The sequence below is a fragment of the Leptopilina heterotoma genome, unplaced genomic scaffold (genome assembly GCF_015476425.1).
Source record: "Leptopilina heterotoma isolate Lh14 unplaced genomic scaffold, ASM1547642v1 Lhet_228, whole genome shotgun sequence".
In the NCBI taxonomy this organism is placed as follows: domain Eukaryota; kingdom Metazoa; phylum Arthropoda; class Insecta; order Hymenoptera; family Figitidae; genus Leptopilina; species Leptopilina heterotoma.
Window position 1 is genome coordinate 497,049 of NW_025110946.1, and position 19,893 is coordinate 516,941.

At 27.9% G+C, this 19,893-nt stretch overlaps 1 protein-coding gene across 5 annotated transcripts in view; it reads right to left on the reverse strand.

Annotated features, from left to right (window-relative positions):
- LOC122502350 (neuropeptide Y receptor type 2-like) overlaps positions 1-19,893 on the reverse strand; it is a 94,804-nt gene that overhangs the window by 13,455 nt on the left and 61,456 nt on the right. For 4 of the 5 annotated variants that reach the window (XM_043612363.1, XM_043612365.1, XM_043612366.1 and 1 more), the window contains exons 2-6: positions 17,776-18,106; positions 17,080-17,307; positions 12,024-12,206; positions 11,721-11,918; positions 10,971-11,582 (exon numbers count right to left, since the gene is read on the reverse strand). In XM_043612363.1, coding sequence (XP_043468298.1) covers positions 10,989-11,582; positions 11,721-11,918; positions 12,024-12,206; positions 17,080-17,307; positions 17,776-17,880 — 1,308 coding nt within the window. In that variant the 5' untranslated portion in view covers positions 17,881-18,106 and the 3' untranslated portion in view covers positions 10,971-10,988. Of the gene's footprint in view, positions 1-10,970; positions 11,583-11,720; positions 11,919-12,023; positions 12,207-17,079; positions 17,308-17,514; positions 17,626-17,775; positions 18,107-19,893 lie in introns of those variants that run through there. The other variant, XM_043612367.1, reaches the window with a different exon arrangement.

The following is a 19,893-nucleotide window of genomic DNA, read 5'->3' on the forward strand; positions in this document are numbered from 1 at the left end:
TTTATGTCGGAATGCAATTTTGACAAGAATTAATAAAAATTTTAATATAGAAAGAAGTTACTTCAAAAAATCCAAAAATTATTTTTTCAAAAATTAAAAAATTGTTGAAAAAAATTTTTTTTTTAGATATTTTTGAAAATCCTTTTGTCTGATTTTTGGTATTCGTGACCGTAATACACCTACAAAATTTTATCAAAATCCGTCAAGACGTGTAAGAGAAAATTTGTCCACAAGAATCGGTGACACACACACACACACACACACACACACACACACACACACATACATACACACATACATCCGGACATTTGTTCCTCTCGACGAATTATATATACTACACTTGAAAATTTGTAAAAATAATTGGTTCTAAAAAATTCGGAAATCGACATCACTATAAGGCTTCCTTTATGAGGAAGCAATAATATATATATATTATTGCTTCCTCATAAAGGAAGCCTTATAGTGATGTCGATTTCCGAAATTTTTTTCGGAAATCGACATCACTATAAGGCTTCCTTTATGAGGAAGCAATAATATATATATATTATTGCTTCCTCATAAAGGAAGCCTTATAGTGATGTCGATTTCCGAATTTTTTAGAACCAATTATTTTTACAAATTTTCAAGTGTAGTATATATAATTCGTCGAGAGGAACAAATGTCCGGATGTATGTGTGTGTGTGTATGTCACCGATTCTTGTGGACAAATTTTCTCTTACACGTCTTGACGGATTTTGATAAAATTTTGTAGGTGTATTACGGTCACGAATACCAAAAATCAGACAGAAGGATTTTCGAAAATATCTAAAAAAAAAATTTTTTTCAACAATTTTTTAATTTTTGAAAAAATTAATTTTTGGATTTTTTGAAATAACTTTTTTCTATATTAAAATTTTTATTAATTCTTGGCAAAATTGCATTCCTGACATAAAAACGAATTAATTCATGTATATAAAGTATATATTTTATTCAAATTTATAGAATTAATAAATATTTTAATTTTTCACAAAAAATTGAAATTTTGTATTTTTTGAAATTTTATCTTAACACTTTAAAATAATTATTCTAAAATAAAAAATTAAACGATTGGTATATATTATATTGAGGAAGCTTAATGATCATGAAATGAACAACTTGTATATATATATTATAAATTATATTTTTTTATATAAATATAAATAAATATAAATATAAATAAATTTGAATTTTGGAGAAATTTAATTTAATTGCAAAAATTCAATTATTTTCAAAAATAATAAAATTTTCCAAAAGAATTCAATTATAAGGAAAAATGATATTAAAATTTTACGCAAAAGTTTAATTATTTTCATAAATAATAAAAATTTCACAGAAATTCTATTATTTACAAATTTTTTATAAATTTCTTGTCAATGATTCCATTATTTTCATAAATAATAATCAAACTCCTCACAGAGTTTCAATTATTTTTGGTACAATCTCAATCAAATACAGTCGGGCCTCCGAACTGAACGCTTTCAAACTGTACGCTGTCGCCAAACTGTACGCTGGCTTTAGTTTTTAAGTGCTCCACAGTGTACGGTGGCGCTACTAAATTCAGTGCCGTATATTTGAAAATGTTGCCTTTTAAGGAAGAATCTGAGGGACAGTCAAATAAAAAGTTATTCCAATGTCATAATTTCGTAATTTAAAAAAACTAATTAAATTTTAAATTCGTCTTGTTGGAAAGACGAAGAATTTAATTTTGTATATTTAAAACGATTAAAAGTTTCATTTGAATAAAAATTACAATTTTCTGTCAATAAGAATAAACATTTGTTAAATTTTAGGTTATGTTACTTAAATCATTCATTATTGACGACAAAATTATCATTTTTATTCAAATATATATTTAAAATTTTCAAAATTTAGAAAATTAAATTCCTTACGCTTTTACCAAAAGGAATTGAAAATTTAATTTGACTTTTTTTTAAAATACTAAATTATGACATTGGACTAACTTTTGTTCCGATTGTTTATCAAATTCTTCCTTAAAATTAAAAATTTTACTGATTTAATCAAATTATTTTCTTTTTCATAATTTGGATAAATCAGTGGACTTCTTTTAATTTTATGAGGCAATACGTTTTGGTTAAAAATTGTTAATTTTTCTAACATTTATAATTTTAAGAATAGTATATATTTTTATGATTTCAATTAATTTTAAATCTAAAATTATGTATATTATAGTCCCAGACGATAAATGAGGAGCAAATTTTCAAAATTTGATAAATTCCTATTTTCTTATTATTTCGAGAAATCGAAATAAATGACTTTCCTGACATAACCACTCAGTTAATTTCAAACTAAAAAATTTGTAATATTTAATATTTGTAACAAAGTTTTTATATTTAATACGTTCTGTTTTTAATAAAACTTTCACATAATAAAGTAACTTTAAGGTTTTGGTAATTTGTTCTAATAACAAACATAAAAATTAAAAGTCAATTTGGTTATGTCAAAAAGTTTTTAAATTGAAAATTCGCTGTTAATAATTTTTTTTTTTTAATTTAGCAGGGACATGACGATTTGTGAGATATTTAAATTATTAAATTTATGTTTATCTCGATTTAAAAAAAAATATATTTATCAACTTTTGAAAACTTGCTCCTTAAATATATAAGTGTACAGTCCTGAAAATTAAATAGTGGGGATGAGTTCGTCAGCGTACAGTTTGAAATCAAGTGGAGGGGTTATTTCTGGGGTACCGTACAGTTCTGCGGCCCGACTGTACCTCAAAAAATGAAATTATTTAAAAGTTTGTTGATAAAACTTTTTATGAGAATTCAATATTAAGAAACATGCAATTATTCAATAGATTGTTATTTTTGTATTTAAATAATTGAATTCTAGTAGAATTTTCTAATAGAAATTGATTTAAATGTTAATTTCAGTTTAAATTTTACATAATAATTGAATATTAAAAGCATTATAGCGTGAATTTTTAGAAATATGTAATTGAATTTTGAAAACGTTTCAAATTGAAATCTTTGAAAATCTGAATTTTTCATATTTTTAACAAACAATTCTGTAGAATTAAATTTTTTCATAATGTTTAATTGAAATTATTCGAAGTTCTTATTTTTAAATATATATTTAATTGAAGAATTTCCGAATAATCGATGAAATTCCGTAAAATTGAATTGTAAACAAATACATTTGAAAATTCTCAGAATTTTTTAAAAAATTATTGTAAATAATTGATTTAAAGAAGAATTTTAGTTAAAAATTCTAGAAAATAATAATTGAATTGAAACGATGAAAACAGGAATGGCTACCGAAACCGAAACCGTTAACCGAAAAAACAGAAATTTTTAAAAAACCGAAAGGAAAATTATCTGAAACAGAAAACCGTAAACCGAAATCCATATTATAAAAATTTAAAACCCTTTATTTCAAAACCTAAATTTCGTTTTTTCGGTTTTTAATATAGAGGAGAGTAGGCTACATTGAACCAGCGTTAACAGTGAACCACTTTAATTTTCTGAGAAATGACTGAGTGAAATTTTTTCTTATTCAATATATATTTCGGTTAGTATAACCGAAACAGACTATGTCCAAATATTTCCGACACGTAACAATTTAATTTTTTAGTACTGCTAAATTAACAAATTTTTTTTTCGAGTTCTAGTTGACGGATTTTAAAATTAAAATATGGGTTTTTTTCGTCTTGAATTGCACTATTTGAATATATTTTTTGTTTTTAAATTTTTTTATTTTTTATAATTTTTGCTTCCTCATAAAGGAAGCCTTATAGTGATGTCGATTTCCGAATTTTTTAGAATCAATTATTTTTACAAATTTTCAAGTGTAGTATATATAATTCGTCGAGAGGAACAAATGTCCGGATGTATGTGTGTATGTATGTGTGTGTGTATGTATGTGTGTGTGTGTGTGTGTGTGTATGTCACCGATTCTTGTGGACAAATTTTCTCTTACATGTCTTGACGGATTTTGATAAAATTTTGTAGGTGTATTACGGTCACGAATACCAAAAATCAGACAGAAGGATTTTCGAAAATATCTAAAAAAAAAAATTTTTTCAACAATTTTTTAATTTTTGAAAAAATTAATTTTTGGATTTTTTGAAATAACTTTTTTCTATATTAAAATTTTTATTAATTCTTGGCAAAATTGGATTCCTGACATAAAAAAGAATTGATTCATGTAAGAAGGAGTTTACACCGTAAGCCTTAAATATAAGCCTCCGCGCGCATAAACGGATATACCTCCAGGAGCATATATTTGCGCCTGCGCGAACACGTGGTCAAGGCAAACTCTTTCACAACACAGCTGTAGGCAAACACTTTGCGCAGACGCAAGTATATCCTCATGGAGGCATATCCGTTTAGGTCGCGGAGGCTTATATTTAAGGCTTACGATGTAAACTCCTTCTATATAAAGTATATATTTTATTCAAATTTATAGAATTAATAAATATTTTAATTTTTCACAAAAAATTGAAATTTTGTATTTTTTGAAATTTTATCTTAACACTTTAAAATAATTATTCTAAAATAAAAAATTAAACGATTGGTATATATTATATTGAGGAAGCTTAATGATCATGAAATGAACAACTTGTTAATAAAGTTCTTGGCAAAATTTCAATTATTGACACAAAATTCTCCTGAATTCAATGATTTTGCTTCCTCATAAGGAAGCTTTGCATTCGTGACGATTTTCAATTTTTCAAAAGAAGGTTATATGGACTCATTTTCATCTATAACATATGTATATTCAATTCTGAGCAAATGTCCAGATGTATGTGTGTGTGTGTGTATGTCACAAAAATTGTGTACAAATTATCTCAAACAAATTTTGATGGATTGTCTTGAAATTTTGCAGGTTTATTGCAGTCATTAATACCTAAAATCTGACACAAGGATTTTCAAAAATATCTAAAAAAAAATTTTATACAATTTTTTTAAAATTCAAAAAAATTTTTTTTTTGTATTTTTGTAAATAATTTTTTTATCTGTTAATATTTTAATTAATTATTCTCAAAATTACATTCCTGACAAGAAAACGAATCGATTGATGTATACAAAGTATATTTTTTATCAAAATTTATAAAATTTTACGTCACGAATTTATATTTTATATGTTGAGGAAGCTAAATGGTCATGAAATGAACAACTTGTTTATATAATTTGTTTATAAAATGTTAATAAACAAATATGTTCTTCACGTCCTAACAAATAAATTAAAATTGTATTCTATTCCTTAAATGTCTCCGAGTGTAAAACCGTTTCGAAAAAAAATCATAAAAAAATGAGCCTCAATTAGAAAAAAAGTTATTAATTAAAAACTGCAGCCGTGTAGGGCTTTATATAATTATGACGTTAAACTCGCCCCGCGCGCATTGGCATTTTTTTCAAAATTGTCTGTAACCTACAAATTTTATCGGATTTTCATGGGCTTGGTCTTAAATTAAAGGGGATAAAATTTCTAAGAGATCCCACTAAACCAATTTTTGAATTTTAAATTGTTTATATTTTTTTTGTTACTCAAAGTTAACAATTTACAATATTTTTAGAAAAAATCATGTTTACTTTTTTATGTTTTCATTGCAGATAATTGGAATCAATTTTAATCAGTCCAGCATGACCACCAGACAAATAATAATGTATAATACAATTTATTTAAATTGTTGCAAACAATGTTAATTAACAAATAAATAACTTTGGTTCTTTTTTATAAACAAAATTTTTTTCAGACATATTTATATTTATTTGAGTAATCTATGGGGTCGTCCATATACCACGTGGACAGTTTAGGGGGGAGGGGGGGGGGGTTCGCCAAAAATCCACGATTTTCCACGAGGGGGGAGGGGGGGTCAATACAAATGTCCACGTGGACACAAAAGTTTAATTTTATATCTTTTTTTTCTTTATATTCAACTTTATTATTAGATTATTATTAGATTGTGATCAGACAATATTTGTAATCCGAAATTTATTTAACTGTCAAAAAAACGCCAAATTCTTTTTTAATTTATATTACAAAATCATTATCGTAAATGCACAAATATGAATATATGCAAATTTGACAATTAGGAATACAAAGCAACCTCTACAAACTCTTACAAATTCTAAAAAAAATAATTTCTATTATTGTTTATGTGAAGGCTCAAAGCTATTGGATTTTAGAAAATTTTTAGATTTGTTACAGAAGAGATTGAGTATTTCTACTAATATAATAATTGAAGATATATTGCTGCCAAAGTCCTCTCTATAATACTAAAAATGGTATTTACCTATTTAATAATATTTTAAGATAATTTAATCTTTATTGAATTTTAAAGAAGTTTGTTATAAAAAAATTTAAAGAATTTTTTAATTGTATTTCTTATTAAATATCTTTTTATTATTCACTATTTTAAAATAAAAAACCCGATTGTCCACGTGGACAATCAGGGGGGGGAGGGAGGGGTTCGTCAAAAATCCACGATTGTCCACGAGGGGGGGGAGGGGGGGTCAAAAAGTGTCTAAAAAGTGTCCACGTGGTATATGGACGACCCCTATGTCGATTTTGGTAAAAATTTATTTTGAATTTAATTATTACTATTGTTATTAACAATTATATGAACAATAATCTAGTTTCTTTGACATTTGTAAACATTTTAGGCATTTTTTATACAAAAAATGTCTATATAATATATACATTCTTTCAAAAACTTTAAAAATTTCTTAGCATAAACAATTACATTTGTTGTAAACAAATTATTCACTTTTTAAACAAATAAATGGCTTATTTCTGCAAAAAGAAAAATTATTTTTCGTATTTTAACAAGTTTAAAGTCATGTAAAGCTCTACTTGATTATTGATAACTACACTGGAATCTAGATCGGTGAGACTAATCGGGGATGGCTTCTCACCGATCTAGCGGATTAGTTGAGACTGAGAAGCAACACAAACAGGGCCGTACGAAGTATTTTTTGTTTGCACCTTTCTTTTAAAAAATAATCCATGTTAGAAAATTAATATAAATAACAAAATATTATAAAATATTATACAAAAATAAAATGTATTTATATTAAAAAGAAAAAAAAGTAAATAATGATGAAGTTATCAAATGAAATAAATAGCATCGGGCACTGAGAACCTTTTTCTTCTACAATTAGGCACGACATTGATCGACATTTGAAAGTCCCCGCTAGCCCTCCACCTTTCCTCGCCTACAAACTATGTAAACAGAGTCTCAACGATCCCGAGCTCACCCGTCTAGATTCCAGTGTAGATTATTGTCCTTATGATTGTTAATAACAATAGTAATTATTAAATTTAAAATAATTTTTTATCAAAATAGACATAGATTACTTAAATAAATATAAATATATCTGAAAACAAATTTTGTTTATAAAAAAGAACCAAAGTTATCTATTTGTTAATTAACATTGTTTGCAACAATTTAAATAAATTGTATTATACATTATTATTTGTCTGGTGGTCATGCTGGACTAATTAAAATTGATTCCAATCATCTGCAATGAAAAAATAAAAAAGTAAACATGATTTTTTCTAAAAATATTGTAAATTGTTAACTTTAAGTAACAAAAAAATATAAACAATTCAAAATTCAAAAATTGGTTTAGTGGGATCTCTTAGAAATTTTATCCCCTTTAATTTAAGACCAAGCCCATGAAAATCCGATAAAATTTGTAGGTTACAGACAATTTTGAAAAAATGCCAATGCGCGCGGGGCGAGTTTAACGTCATAATTATATAAAGCCCTACACGGCTGCAGTTTTTAATTAATAACTTTTTTTCTAATTGAGGCTCATTTTTTTATGATTTTTTTTCGAAACGGTTTTACACTCGGAGACATTTAAGGAATAGAATACAATTTTAATTTTTTTGTTAGGACGTGAAGAACATATTTGTTTATTAACATTTTATAAACAAATTATATAAAAAATTATAAAAAATAAAACAATTTAAAAACAAAAAATATATTCAAATAGTGCAATTCAAGACGAAAAAAACCCATATTTTAATTTTAAAATCCGTCAACTAGAACTCGAGAAAAAAATTTGATAATTTAGCAGTACTAAAAAATCTAATTGTTAATAACTTTTACAAAAAATTTTTTTTTGGCTTAGTATTTGCAGGGTTTCTTCCTAACCATATTAAGAGTAAAAAAAACTATTTTGGTTCAAAAAGAAAATTTTTTAGTTTTAGGTGATCCGTTTGAGAAATTCTGAACCTATAGGAAGTTTTAAAAATTAGTAAACTTGTGATTTATTTTGCTTAGGGTGTGAACTTCAATATTCCGATGTGATAAAGAATTTTAAATCTTACATAAATTTATTATAAACAATTTTTGTTGTGAATGGCATGTGTATACAGTGAGTGCGGCATCATTGAACCACCCGAAGAAGCAAAGAATTTTCAATTTTAAGAGTGGTAGAGTTGTCTGCTCTACTAACTAGTAAGAAAAATACTGGAAGACATGCTTTCATCACAATTGTCAACGTGACAAACTTAAACTGTCACTTTTGCTACCTAATAACCTGACATCGAAATATATTAATCTCCTGTATTAACAAATAATAACTATTTTACAACAATTTTCTATTTTTTTGAGTAGAAAATATGATTTCTTACTATGCGTAAGTGGAAATATTATTTTCGAAGTAAATTGTAGTGTTTTATTAGAGGTGGTTCAATGTAGACACGCTTCCGTCAAAATAAAAAAAGTGTAACTGGTTAGAAAAAAATTAAATTAAATTATTCAATCATAATATTTTTGTTTGTAACGTGTGTATTAACTAAAGAAGTACTTCAGTTTTATTTTGATATAAAAACCTGATCAAAATTTGTAAAATTTAATTAGTTCTTGGACTTTATAAAAAACCTGGTTCAATGTAGCCTACTCTCCCTTAAAAGTAAAAATGAGTAGAACTAAAAATTGGATAATGATCTTATCACTCGGTCATCTTTAATTATTATAAAACATGAACAAAGTGATCACTTTCTTCATGTTTTAATAATATTCTCATAAATTGTTGAATTTAAAAAAGATTTGAATTTGAATGTTTTAAAAATCTTAATTCCTATGGAAAAATAATAATGATTAAATATTTTTAAAAAAAATAAGTTATCGCTGTTTTCGAATAATTTAACAGTTTTAAAGAAATTAGTAAATAAATGTAATAGAACATTTATTTGAGTAGCTAATCATTTTTAGAGTGAATCGCAGAATATTCTTTAGAGAAAAAGTCGAAATTTTGTCTTGAAATCAGAGAAAAGTCAGGGAAAAAGAAATTAAAATTTTTGTGACAACTCTGATTAAAATCGGATAATTTTTAAAAAATGTTATGGAAGCTATATGATAAAAAATTTGAATTATATATGGGGCATTCCAGGCCAAATCGGAAATTTTTTTGCTTTTGCATCTCAAATTTTTTTTCTTTTAGTACTCTTTGAAATGAGCTACCTTGATTTTTTTCAAATTTTTTCATGAAGCGGTTCAGGTGATACAGATTCTTGAAAAATGACGTTTTTTACGTAAATTTTTGTTTTAAATGCTTATAACTCGGTCAAAAATTGATCAAATTGGACGTTTTTATAATGAAAAGTTTTGTTTTCACGCGTAGTTTTCAATAAAAGTATTTTAAATAATTTACGATAAGATTTTAAAATTTTTAAAATAAAATTTTATTTTTAACAATGTATGTATCGATCAATTTTTTTAAAAATTTTTTGTAAGAAACTAGCACTAAATTAACAATTTTTAAGCCTTGTCCGATCGTGGGCAAACGATGGGATCTATTTACACTGGAATCTAGACGGGTGAGCTCGGGATCGTTGAGACTCTGTTTACATAGTTTGTAGGCGAGGAAAGGTGGAGGGCTAGCGGGGACTTTCAAATGTCGATCAATGTCGTGCCTAATTGTAGAAGAAAAAGGTTCTCAGTGCCCGATGCTATTTATTTCATTTGATAACTTCATCATTATTTACTTTTTTTTCTTTTTAATATAAATACATTTTATTTTTGTATAATATTTTATAATATTTTGTTATTTATATTAATTTTCTAACATGGATTATTTTTTAAAAGAAAGGTGCAAACAAAAAATACTTCGTACGGCCCTGTTTGTGTTGCTTCTCAGTCTCAACTAATCCGCTAGATCGGTGAGAAGCCATCCCCGATTAGTCTCACCGATCTAGATTCCAGTGTATTTAAAAATTTTTAATTTTTATATACACAGTGAAAACGGTAGGCCTAACTTGTCATTTGACCAAACCACAATCTTACACAGAATGAAGGTTAAGTTTGGAGAGACTCAGTCTGAAAACACATTTGCTGTGAAAAATTTGTGTGATTTTGTCAAATGGCAAGTTGGTCATTTGGCCACCACTGCGTATATAAAAATTAAAAATTTTTAAATAAATAGATCCCATCGTTTGCCTACGATCGGACAAGGCTTAAAAATTGTTAATTTAGTGCTAGTTTCTTACAAAAAATTATTAAAACAAATTGTTTGATACATACATTGTTAAAAATGAAATTTTATTTAAAAAATTTTAAAATCTTATCGTAAATTATTTAAAATACTTTTATTGAAAACTACGCGTGAAAACAAAACTTTTCATTATAAAAACGTCCAATTTGATCAATTTTTGACCGAGTTATAAGCATTTAAAACAAAAATTTACGTAAAAAACGTCATTTTTCAAGAATCTGTATCTCCTGAACCGCTTAATGAAAAAATTTGAAAAAATCAAGGTAACTCATTTCAAAGAGAACTAAAAGAAAAAAAATGTTTAAAAAAAATTTGAGATGCAAAAGCAAAATAATTTCCGATTTGGCCTGGAATGCCCCATATGCAAGTTATGCAAGTTGTATAAAGAAATAAATTTTTGTTCCCGTTTTGTCCCCTTTTTGAGGAAAAAAGGTACAGTGATGCCTGAGAATATTAAAAAATAAAAATTTGTTAATAGACCTAAATTTTCTTCCTGTTTCACATTTTCTCCGAACTCGGAACTTCAATGATACTGCCAATACTGCAACTTGAACTTTTTTTAGGTGGTCTCGATGAACTTCTAGGAGTTCTAGGCCCGCCACCTAATCGATCTTGTAAGACCTCTAATGATTTGACGCCTTTTCTCGTGTTACTGTTACCACCACCACCACCACTTCCATTCGCTGTATCGTTACGTTGAAGGAACTTGACGAAGCATGCACGAATATTTTCAGAAAACACACCGTAAAGTAAAGGATTCACGACAGTATTAAATTGAGCAATCACTAAGGTCCAAATGAAATGATGAGATCTCAAAAAGAAATTTGTATCCTCTGTTGGTCGACTGCCATCGAGGTAAATTAGAAACATGACAGTTGTTATTGGTAACCACATAACAAGAACAGCAACAACATTTAGCAGCAAAATTCGCACAACGCGTAAATGTTTGTGTAGACGAATTTCCTCATGTTGCGACAGACTTCCGGCACGACCCTGACGTCCTGTCACTGAAGAGGAGGATAGTTTCCTTCCTGCCCATGGCACCAGTGTCCCAACCACTGAAAGCTCCGAGTCACGCCTTCCGGTTCCCTCCTGTTTTTAATTCTTACTTAATTTTACACATTTTCGCTTAAATTGAATATTCTTTTCATGTTCTCATTTAAAAATTAATCAAGTTGTTTACGACTACCTATTAATTGTGTAAAATGAATGCGTGGGAAGCTTTTTTACCTGTGCAACACATGGGACAGCCCATCTATTTCTGGTGTCCAGGATACTTTGAAAAATTCTCTGATAGTGATAAACCAAAAGTCCCATTGGCAACAAACAGGCAATTATAATAATCGGAATTGTGAAGCACAAAGAGACATTTATTATTTCGCTTCTTGGAAAAACAAGAGTACATATCGTTATACCTCCTTTCACAATCTAAAAAAGTCCATTTTTACAAATAATTAATAAATTATTCCTGAAGAATGAAGAAATGAATATTTACCAAAAAGACTTAATAAAATTTAGAAATGAAATACATGCCTTTGATTTAAACCAAAAGACTGCAGGTAGAAAAACGAGAGCCGCTATTATCCACGTAGTGAGACCGGCTGCTAGCACACGAGGAACAGTCAGGGCGCTTCGATAAGGTGCAACAGCCAAACACCTGTGTCTATCCATTGATATTAATGTCAAGGTCCACAGCAAAACGAAACCACAAACAAACTGTAATCAAAACAAATTTTCAATCATTTTTCTCTTTTATCAGAAATACTCCTTCCAGACAAATTCTAAAATTTTCAATATAATACTTTCATATTCTAAACAAATAATTTTACTAAAATATTCAGAGAGAATTTCATTTCATTTCATTTCAAAAAAGAAAGTAATTCCTTCTATCAATTTTTCTTCCAAAGAAATGTTAATATCAAAACGTACTCGATAAATCGATGGAACTCTCATTTTTTGTTATTTTATTCCACTTTTGTTCGAAAGAAACTTGTATTTCTCACGACGTCGCTTACCAATTTCAAGTTAAATGAGTAGGTGGTCTTAAGTCAATAAGATTCGCGTTTGGGTTTCTCCTCGAACATCATTATCCCTATTCACAAGAACTGAATTGAACACAGCGACAAAGTTTAATCATAAAAAGAATATAGAAAATTAAATACTATGAAGGGATAAACGGGTATTTGAATTTTGCGCGATAATATAATCGAATTTATGAGAATAAGTCTTGTGTTTCTGGGTTTCTTTTCAATGAGTTTCACGCACATTTCTTGAAAAGAGAGCCTAAAGGGTCGGCGAGGTGTGGGCACTGCTGGACAGTAGGGAGAATTTCCCTAATGGTGGGGTATCGCGTTACGGGGGTAATAAAACTAATTTCCGCGATCGCGTCGTCCTCACTTTCCATGGTCCGGTGGATTAATAATTAGAGCCACATTTTGCGAGTCGCCGACAGCACAAAGGTATTTTTTGTTTGAATTTAAATTGTTTAATATTTTTAGTTTTTTATTTTTAAAGTAGATTCAAAATTTTGTTTTCCCTTCGCTTCTTTGTTTCAAAGTTTATAATTTGTAAATTTTTATTAATTAAATTAAAAGTGTGGCGCTAAAATTGTGGCCTTGAGGGAATTGAGGACGGCGTGGTCTATAGAGTCGGGAGTCGGAGTTCTCCTGTGGGAATCAATTTCGAGGTGTTCCTGATTATTGGGCCCTGACGAAAGGAACCTTTGCAAACATTAATCGTTTTTGCCGAAATAACTACATTTGACGAGAGCAATCCGATAGTGCCTACACCACGTGGGACTTAACTTGGAGCCACGCTGTAATCCAAATTTCTACTCTTCACGATCCACCGACTGGATAAGTTATTGATTTGTTTTTTATTGTTTTCTATTTGTTGTCTCTTTTTGTCTATTTTTTATGTCTTAAACAATTTATTTTATGAATTGTGATTCGATCTTTATAATCAATCACCAACACGAACTTTATTTGATATAATTTATATATTCATTTTTTCTTGAATTGTATGTGTATGAACAGTATGTGTGTTGCGCGACACGCGAATTGAAATTTATTTTATATAGACAAAATTGTATAAATATTATCTGATTTTTAAAGACATTAAATCTCCAAGATCATAATTGGCTCGTGTTATTTATATTTTTATAAACCGTTATCATTATATTCTCATATTTTAATTTCATATAAATTTATTATTTTCTTATTTATAATCAAACATATAATTCATTTTACTTAATCAAAATTAATCGTTACAACTAATTATCGAAAAGTTGATTAATTTTTTGAAAAAGTGGACAAGAGAGAAAAATTCAATTTCCTTTTGTTACACGCTCATGAAATAACTAATATTTTAAAAAAATTAGGATCTGTGAACTAGAAAATAGAAAAAATTCATTTCTTCTAAAATATAAATTTATTATATATTTTTGGATAAAAAAAAAATGTTACATAATATTGAATTGGAAAGAATTCTAAAATAAACGTGTATGTTTCAATTTTGTCAGAATAGTCTGTTTGCTATAAGAAGCGTGAGATACTTGAAAGCTGGGTAAAATAGTGTTTGGTGGAGAAACTCAGATGCAAATGTTGTATCACACAAGTGCAAGTCAAAAGAATCCTCTTGGAAAATTTACTATTTGAAAAGTATAATAAAATATTAATTTATTCAATTGAATAAAACAAATTAAACACAATGTCTTATTTTCTTCATCACTGAAATTAAGAATGAAAAAAGTTTTTTTAAATTATTATTATTATTAATATTTTATGTATAATAATTATAATAATTTAATTTTTATTCTTGAGGTAATAGAATTTCTTTAGTATCCAAATTATCCATATCTTCTACGTCACACGATAACAATAAAATTCAAGTAGGAACGCAATTAAACTTTGTCGCTCTGTTCAATTCAATCCTTAATTGTGAAACTAATCAGAGGCATATTGCATTGACTGAGGCCAGTCATTTAGAATTTAAATCACCCTCTTCTCGCTTTTCATTTGACATAAACTCTTCACTGGAAATCGAGAACTTTTCCAACAGAAAAATTGAGGCAACAATCATTTAATGATCTGAAATCTTGGAAATATTAATAACCATTATAACTACAACAAAAATAAAAATTAATAGGTATTCATGATAAAATTTACAAATTAAGAAAAGAAATAAATAATGATGATTTCATCACTCGGTCATCTTTAATTGTTATAAAAACAAAAATATAACCAGCCCGAGTCAAATAAGAGAACATTTTACTTAAAACTATAAATTAAATTTTTTATAACTATAAAACATGAAGATATCGGAGTAATCGATATCTTCATGTTTTATAATAATTAAAGATGACCCAGTGATAAAATCATTATTTTATACCTACTATAAGAATATTATTACTGTAACTCCTTCAAAATTATTTTCATCATTTCAATTCAATTATTATTTCCAAGAATTTGTAACTAAAATTCTTCTAAATTAATTATTTTTATTAATTTTCCAAAAAGTTCTATGACAATTTTCAAATTCATTTCTTTACAATATTCAATTATTCGTAAATTCTCCAATTAAATATATTTATATTAGAAAATAAAAACTTAAAATAATACAGAAGAAAATTTAATTAAACTTTTTCAAAAAAATTAATTTCAATAACCAATTATTTCTAAAAATTCACTATATATTGCTTTTAATATTTAATTATTATCTAAAATTTTAATTAATTTATTTTTAAATCAATTTTTATTAGAAAATTCTACTAGAATTAATTTATTTAAATACAAAAATATAATTGAATTTCTGCAATAATTTGTAATTTCTCCAAAATAAAATTTCTTTTTTTAGTGTTTTTAACAAAAATTCTTCTATAAATCCATTATTTTTAACAATTTTTGAAAAAGTTGTTTGAAAATTTTTCAAATTCAGTTTTTAATATTTTACTTTCAATTATTCGGAAATTCTTCAAAATTCAATATATGTATTAGAAAAAAAAATGTCAAAAAAATAATTTTAATTAAAATTGAAACAAACTTTTTCAAAAATATTTATTCTTCTACAGAATTGTTAGATAAAAGTATGAGAAATTAAAATTTTCAAAGATTTTAATGTGAAACTTTTTCAAAATTCAATTATTTCTAAAAATTCACACTATGATGCTTTTAATATTCAATTTTTATCTAAAATTTGAATTGAAATTTATTTTTAATTCAATTATTTAAATAAAAAACTAATTTATTGAATAATTGAATTTTCATAAAGAATTTTATCAACAAATTTTTTTGAGGAATTCCATTAAAATTGTATTAAAATTCAGCATTGAGTTTTATTATTTATAAAAATATGTAATTGAATTCCAAAAAAGAATTTTTTTTACGAAAATAATTGAATCCCTGTAAAAATTTTATTATTTATGAGAATAATTGAATTATTTAGAAGAAATCTATAAAACATTTGTAAATAATTGAATACCTGTGAAATTTTTATTATTTTATGGAAATAATTAGGTAAATATTTGCTTTAAATATTATTAAAAATTTTTTTAAATAATTGAATTCTTTTAGAAAATTTGATTAAAATAGCAATTATTAAAAATCATTGAATTGAGGAAAATTTGGGAAAATAATTGAAATTTTGTTCAAGAATTTTATTTAAAGTTGTGAAAATAATTGAATTTCTGCTAATAATTTTATTACTTTTTTTTTTTTTTTTTTATTGTTCTTCATGTATACCCTATTTGGGTTTTTACATATATGACAACCCCTTGCTATATTCTCCAATTTTCCCCAGATTCCCAAATACCCCCTATTTGCGGTCCGTAGCCGGCTTTTATTAGAAGTACTCGTATTCACATGGCCCTCTCTAGCCATAGTCAAGGGAAACTACGGAAAACCTTAACTGAGTACAGCCGATTTATCGACGCCGAGTCTTGGATGTATAAATTCGAAGTCTCGAATATTACACAACCAAGTCCTCGACGTTCAAATCTCCCGCTCAGATTATCTCACGTGCCGGAAAAATCCCAGGCTAATGGGCGCGAACCAAGTACCCTTGGTCCTAAGCGTCCGCCGAGCGAGGCATTTATCCGACTGAGCTAATCTGTCGGTCTATAATTTTATTACTTTTAAAAATAATTAAATTTCTACAATCATTTGTAATAAATTTCTCTAAAATTCTCCAAATTATATCGTACAATTTACGAACTTTTTGTCCTTTTTCTTTCAAATTACGGATTTTACGGATCATTTTAAAAAAACGGACTTTTACGGACTTGAAGCAAATTTACGGACCTACTTAGTTCGAGCCCTGAAATGTAGATTATTTTTTTGGCTCTTCTCCCTCTGCTCTTAAAAGACAGTTGAATTTGTCATGATTCTGCTTGACAACTTGATGTATTTTTTATATATATATTTTCTTACACTATTATTTTTTTTCTATTTTTGTTTATGTAATCACCCGTTGAACTTGTAAAATAAATAAATAAGATAAAAAATGTGAATTTTTATTATTATTAAAAAACAATTTCTATTGAAATTAAAGTAAAATGATAAATTAGAAAAATTTGATGGATAAATGTACATACTTGAGAATAGGGAATTAATCTACAGACTGCATCGCCTAATTTCCAGGACTGCGTTAATCTCGTGTATGCGACCGCAGGAACGCCCAAAGCAAAGAGTAGATCCGCAGCTGCAAGATTCACCAAGCATAAGTTCGTTGGTGTTCTCATTTCCTTGTACCTCAGGACGCATGTAGCCATTCCCAAATTAGTGGCTACTGCAATCACGAACGTAACAGCGAGGACCAAAATCTAAAACCGAAAACCAATTACTTTAGTGCCAAAGGATGAATAAAACAAGCCTAGATGTGCAATCTTGTTTCATGAGTAAAGTTTAATACCAAGGGAATGAAAAGAGGTCCTCATAACAAAACAACATCCCTTTGAATGGACCTTAACTCTTAAAACTATTTTTAAAACTCTTTCTAAAAATATTATCATACTATTTTTCCACCTCACCTATCATTCGCTTAATATCGATTAAACCGATTAAGATTTACTTTGATTCTCGATTTTGAAATTGAGAAGAAATAGTGATAGAAAAAAGTAAATTGAAGGGCTACAGAAAATAAGGGGACGAACGCGTGGTTGAAAGGGATAATATCAGTCAGGTAGCAGCGAGCCGAGCGGCTCAAGGCTTGTCACTGCTACCCGACTGGTAGTATCCCTTCCAAGCCTCGCGTTCGTCCCCTTATTTTATGTAGCCCTTCAATTTCTCACCTCCACACCACTGGTACCTTTCCTATCACCAAATTCACTATAGTAGGTAAAATAATATCGTTGTCCCCAATCTTCATCTTCTCCCAAAAGATATGAAGTATTCATCTTGGAGTTTGGCCAATATCCTTATTTCTTACTTTCTATTTTCTTTCTTATCTTTTTTTATATCTTCTACCTAGGTGACGTATAAAAATCCATCATTGCACGAGCGACTTGTAAATCGTCTTCTCAAGTTTCTCGGTAAATATTCATCGTTGATCCTGCCCATGTGTCCTGGGAGCTTTTCAGAAAAGAAAAAATCTATATCTTAGAGAGTGATCCAATCCGGAATCTGAAACAATACAATTTATTTGTTTTCTTTCAAGAAAAATATTTATCGTTAAAAATATATGTAGGAATGTTTATATATTTTATAATAAGAAGAAGAAAATTGGAAAACAATTTGGAAAAAAAAGAATCTTGATGAAAGAAACGAGAAATCATAGGAGGGTCAAGTGTTTACTTAGTAAGAAGAGAAAAGTCAATTGAGGAAAAAACTTAGTGTCCCTGACAAAATCACACTACAGACGCTAGATCAATTTGTCCTGACCGCAGCCTAAATTCGTCAAACAATACAGGACTTTTCCTGAACAATGAGACATCGATCGTAATTCAAGTGCCAATTAGTTCAGTCAGGCAATTGGCACGTTCTAATGAACAAGTATTTATTGAATGTTTTCATTGTTACTCCTCTTAGATCTCTGCAAGCATTCTTCAATCGAGTAGTCAATTTATTTTATTAAATTATTCAAAATTTTGTAAGACTGAAAATTGGAAAAAACAAATATTTCAGAAGTAGAGTCAAAATACTAAAGAACAAAAATTCATTTTCGAATATACCATCAAGTTTTTCAAGTGTCAATTGAATAATTTTTTAATGAAAATTGAAATGAATATTGAGAGAGAAAGAAAGAGAGTTTAAATTCAATAAAAATTGAATGATACCCGATAAAATAGTAAGATGCGGCGAAAATTTCACGACAACTTTTCTTCTGTTTTAGTTTGAAAAAAGTTAAAGGAGATTTGGCATCGATAGTATCCTCTTGAAAGTTGTCTTTCCGAACTTAGACTTCCGTTCGTCATTTAGACAGCAAGTTTCTCTGGATTGAAAATCCAGCAACTCAACCTCAACTTTTCTCAACAGCGCACAGTTTCCCTTGACGTTTAATCAGTTAGAGCCTACTGACTCAACCCCCTTTCAACTTTGATGCACATACGTTAAACAAAGTCTATTTTATCTCAAATTTATATGCTCCAAGAAATTAAACAATTTGCTTCCTCATTATTTATGATTTATAAACAAATTTATTCTTTTAAAAAAGGCAATTATTGTTTTACGAAACTTTACTGAAATTCAAACTCTGGGTGCAATTATACCTATTTTAATTTTATGTTAAAAATAAAAAAAAAAATTTCCAAACTTCACTTTGAAAACTTTCTGAAAAATACTGTGCCCAGGCTTCACAGTGATCCTAAAAAGTATTTTAGGGAAAATAGGGGACTTTTAGGGGACCATGAAAATTGGTTAAATAAAGATAAAAATATAATTTATTTATACACGGAAAAAAAGTTTGGGTGACGAGCCGTTCGAAGTAGACCGAAAATTTACGAATGCGATACGACTTTAGTTTGGAGGAGCTGCATTTCCAACTCGGGCGTGCTGAGCGCCCAAGATGTGGCTATTGCAGTCTCAAGGTTTGGGTCTCAAATTTTAGGTGTTCAGCGCCACCGACATGGGAACGTAGATTTCCCGAATTGAGAACGCAGCACATCCAAACTATAGTTCCTCCACTTTCCGACGATTGGGATTGCACGGTACTCAACATTTTTTCAGTGTAGGTACAGGGTTGCCACAAAAATTTAACTCTATTTTTCCCTGATTTCCAAACACAACTTTCACTTTTTCCCTGACCCTAAAGAATATTCTGATTCACTCTAGAAATTATTAGATACTCAACAAAATGTTTTATTAAATTTATTTACAAATTTCTTCAAAAGTAAAATTATTCGAAAACATCAATAGTTTTATTATTTAGAATAAATATTCCGAGTCGAAGACTCGGAGTGATTGATATCTTT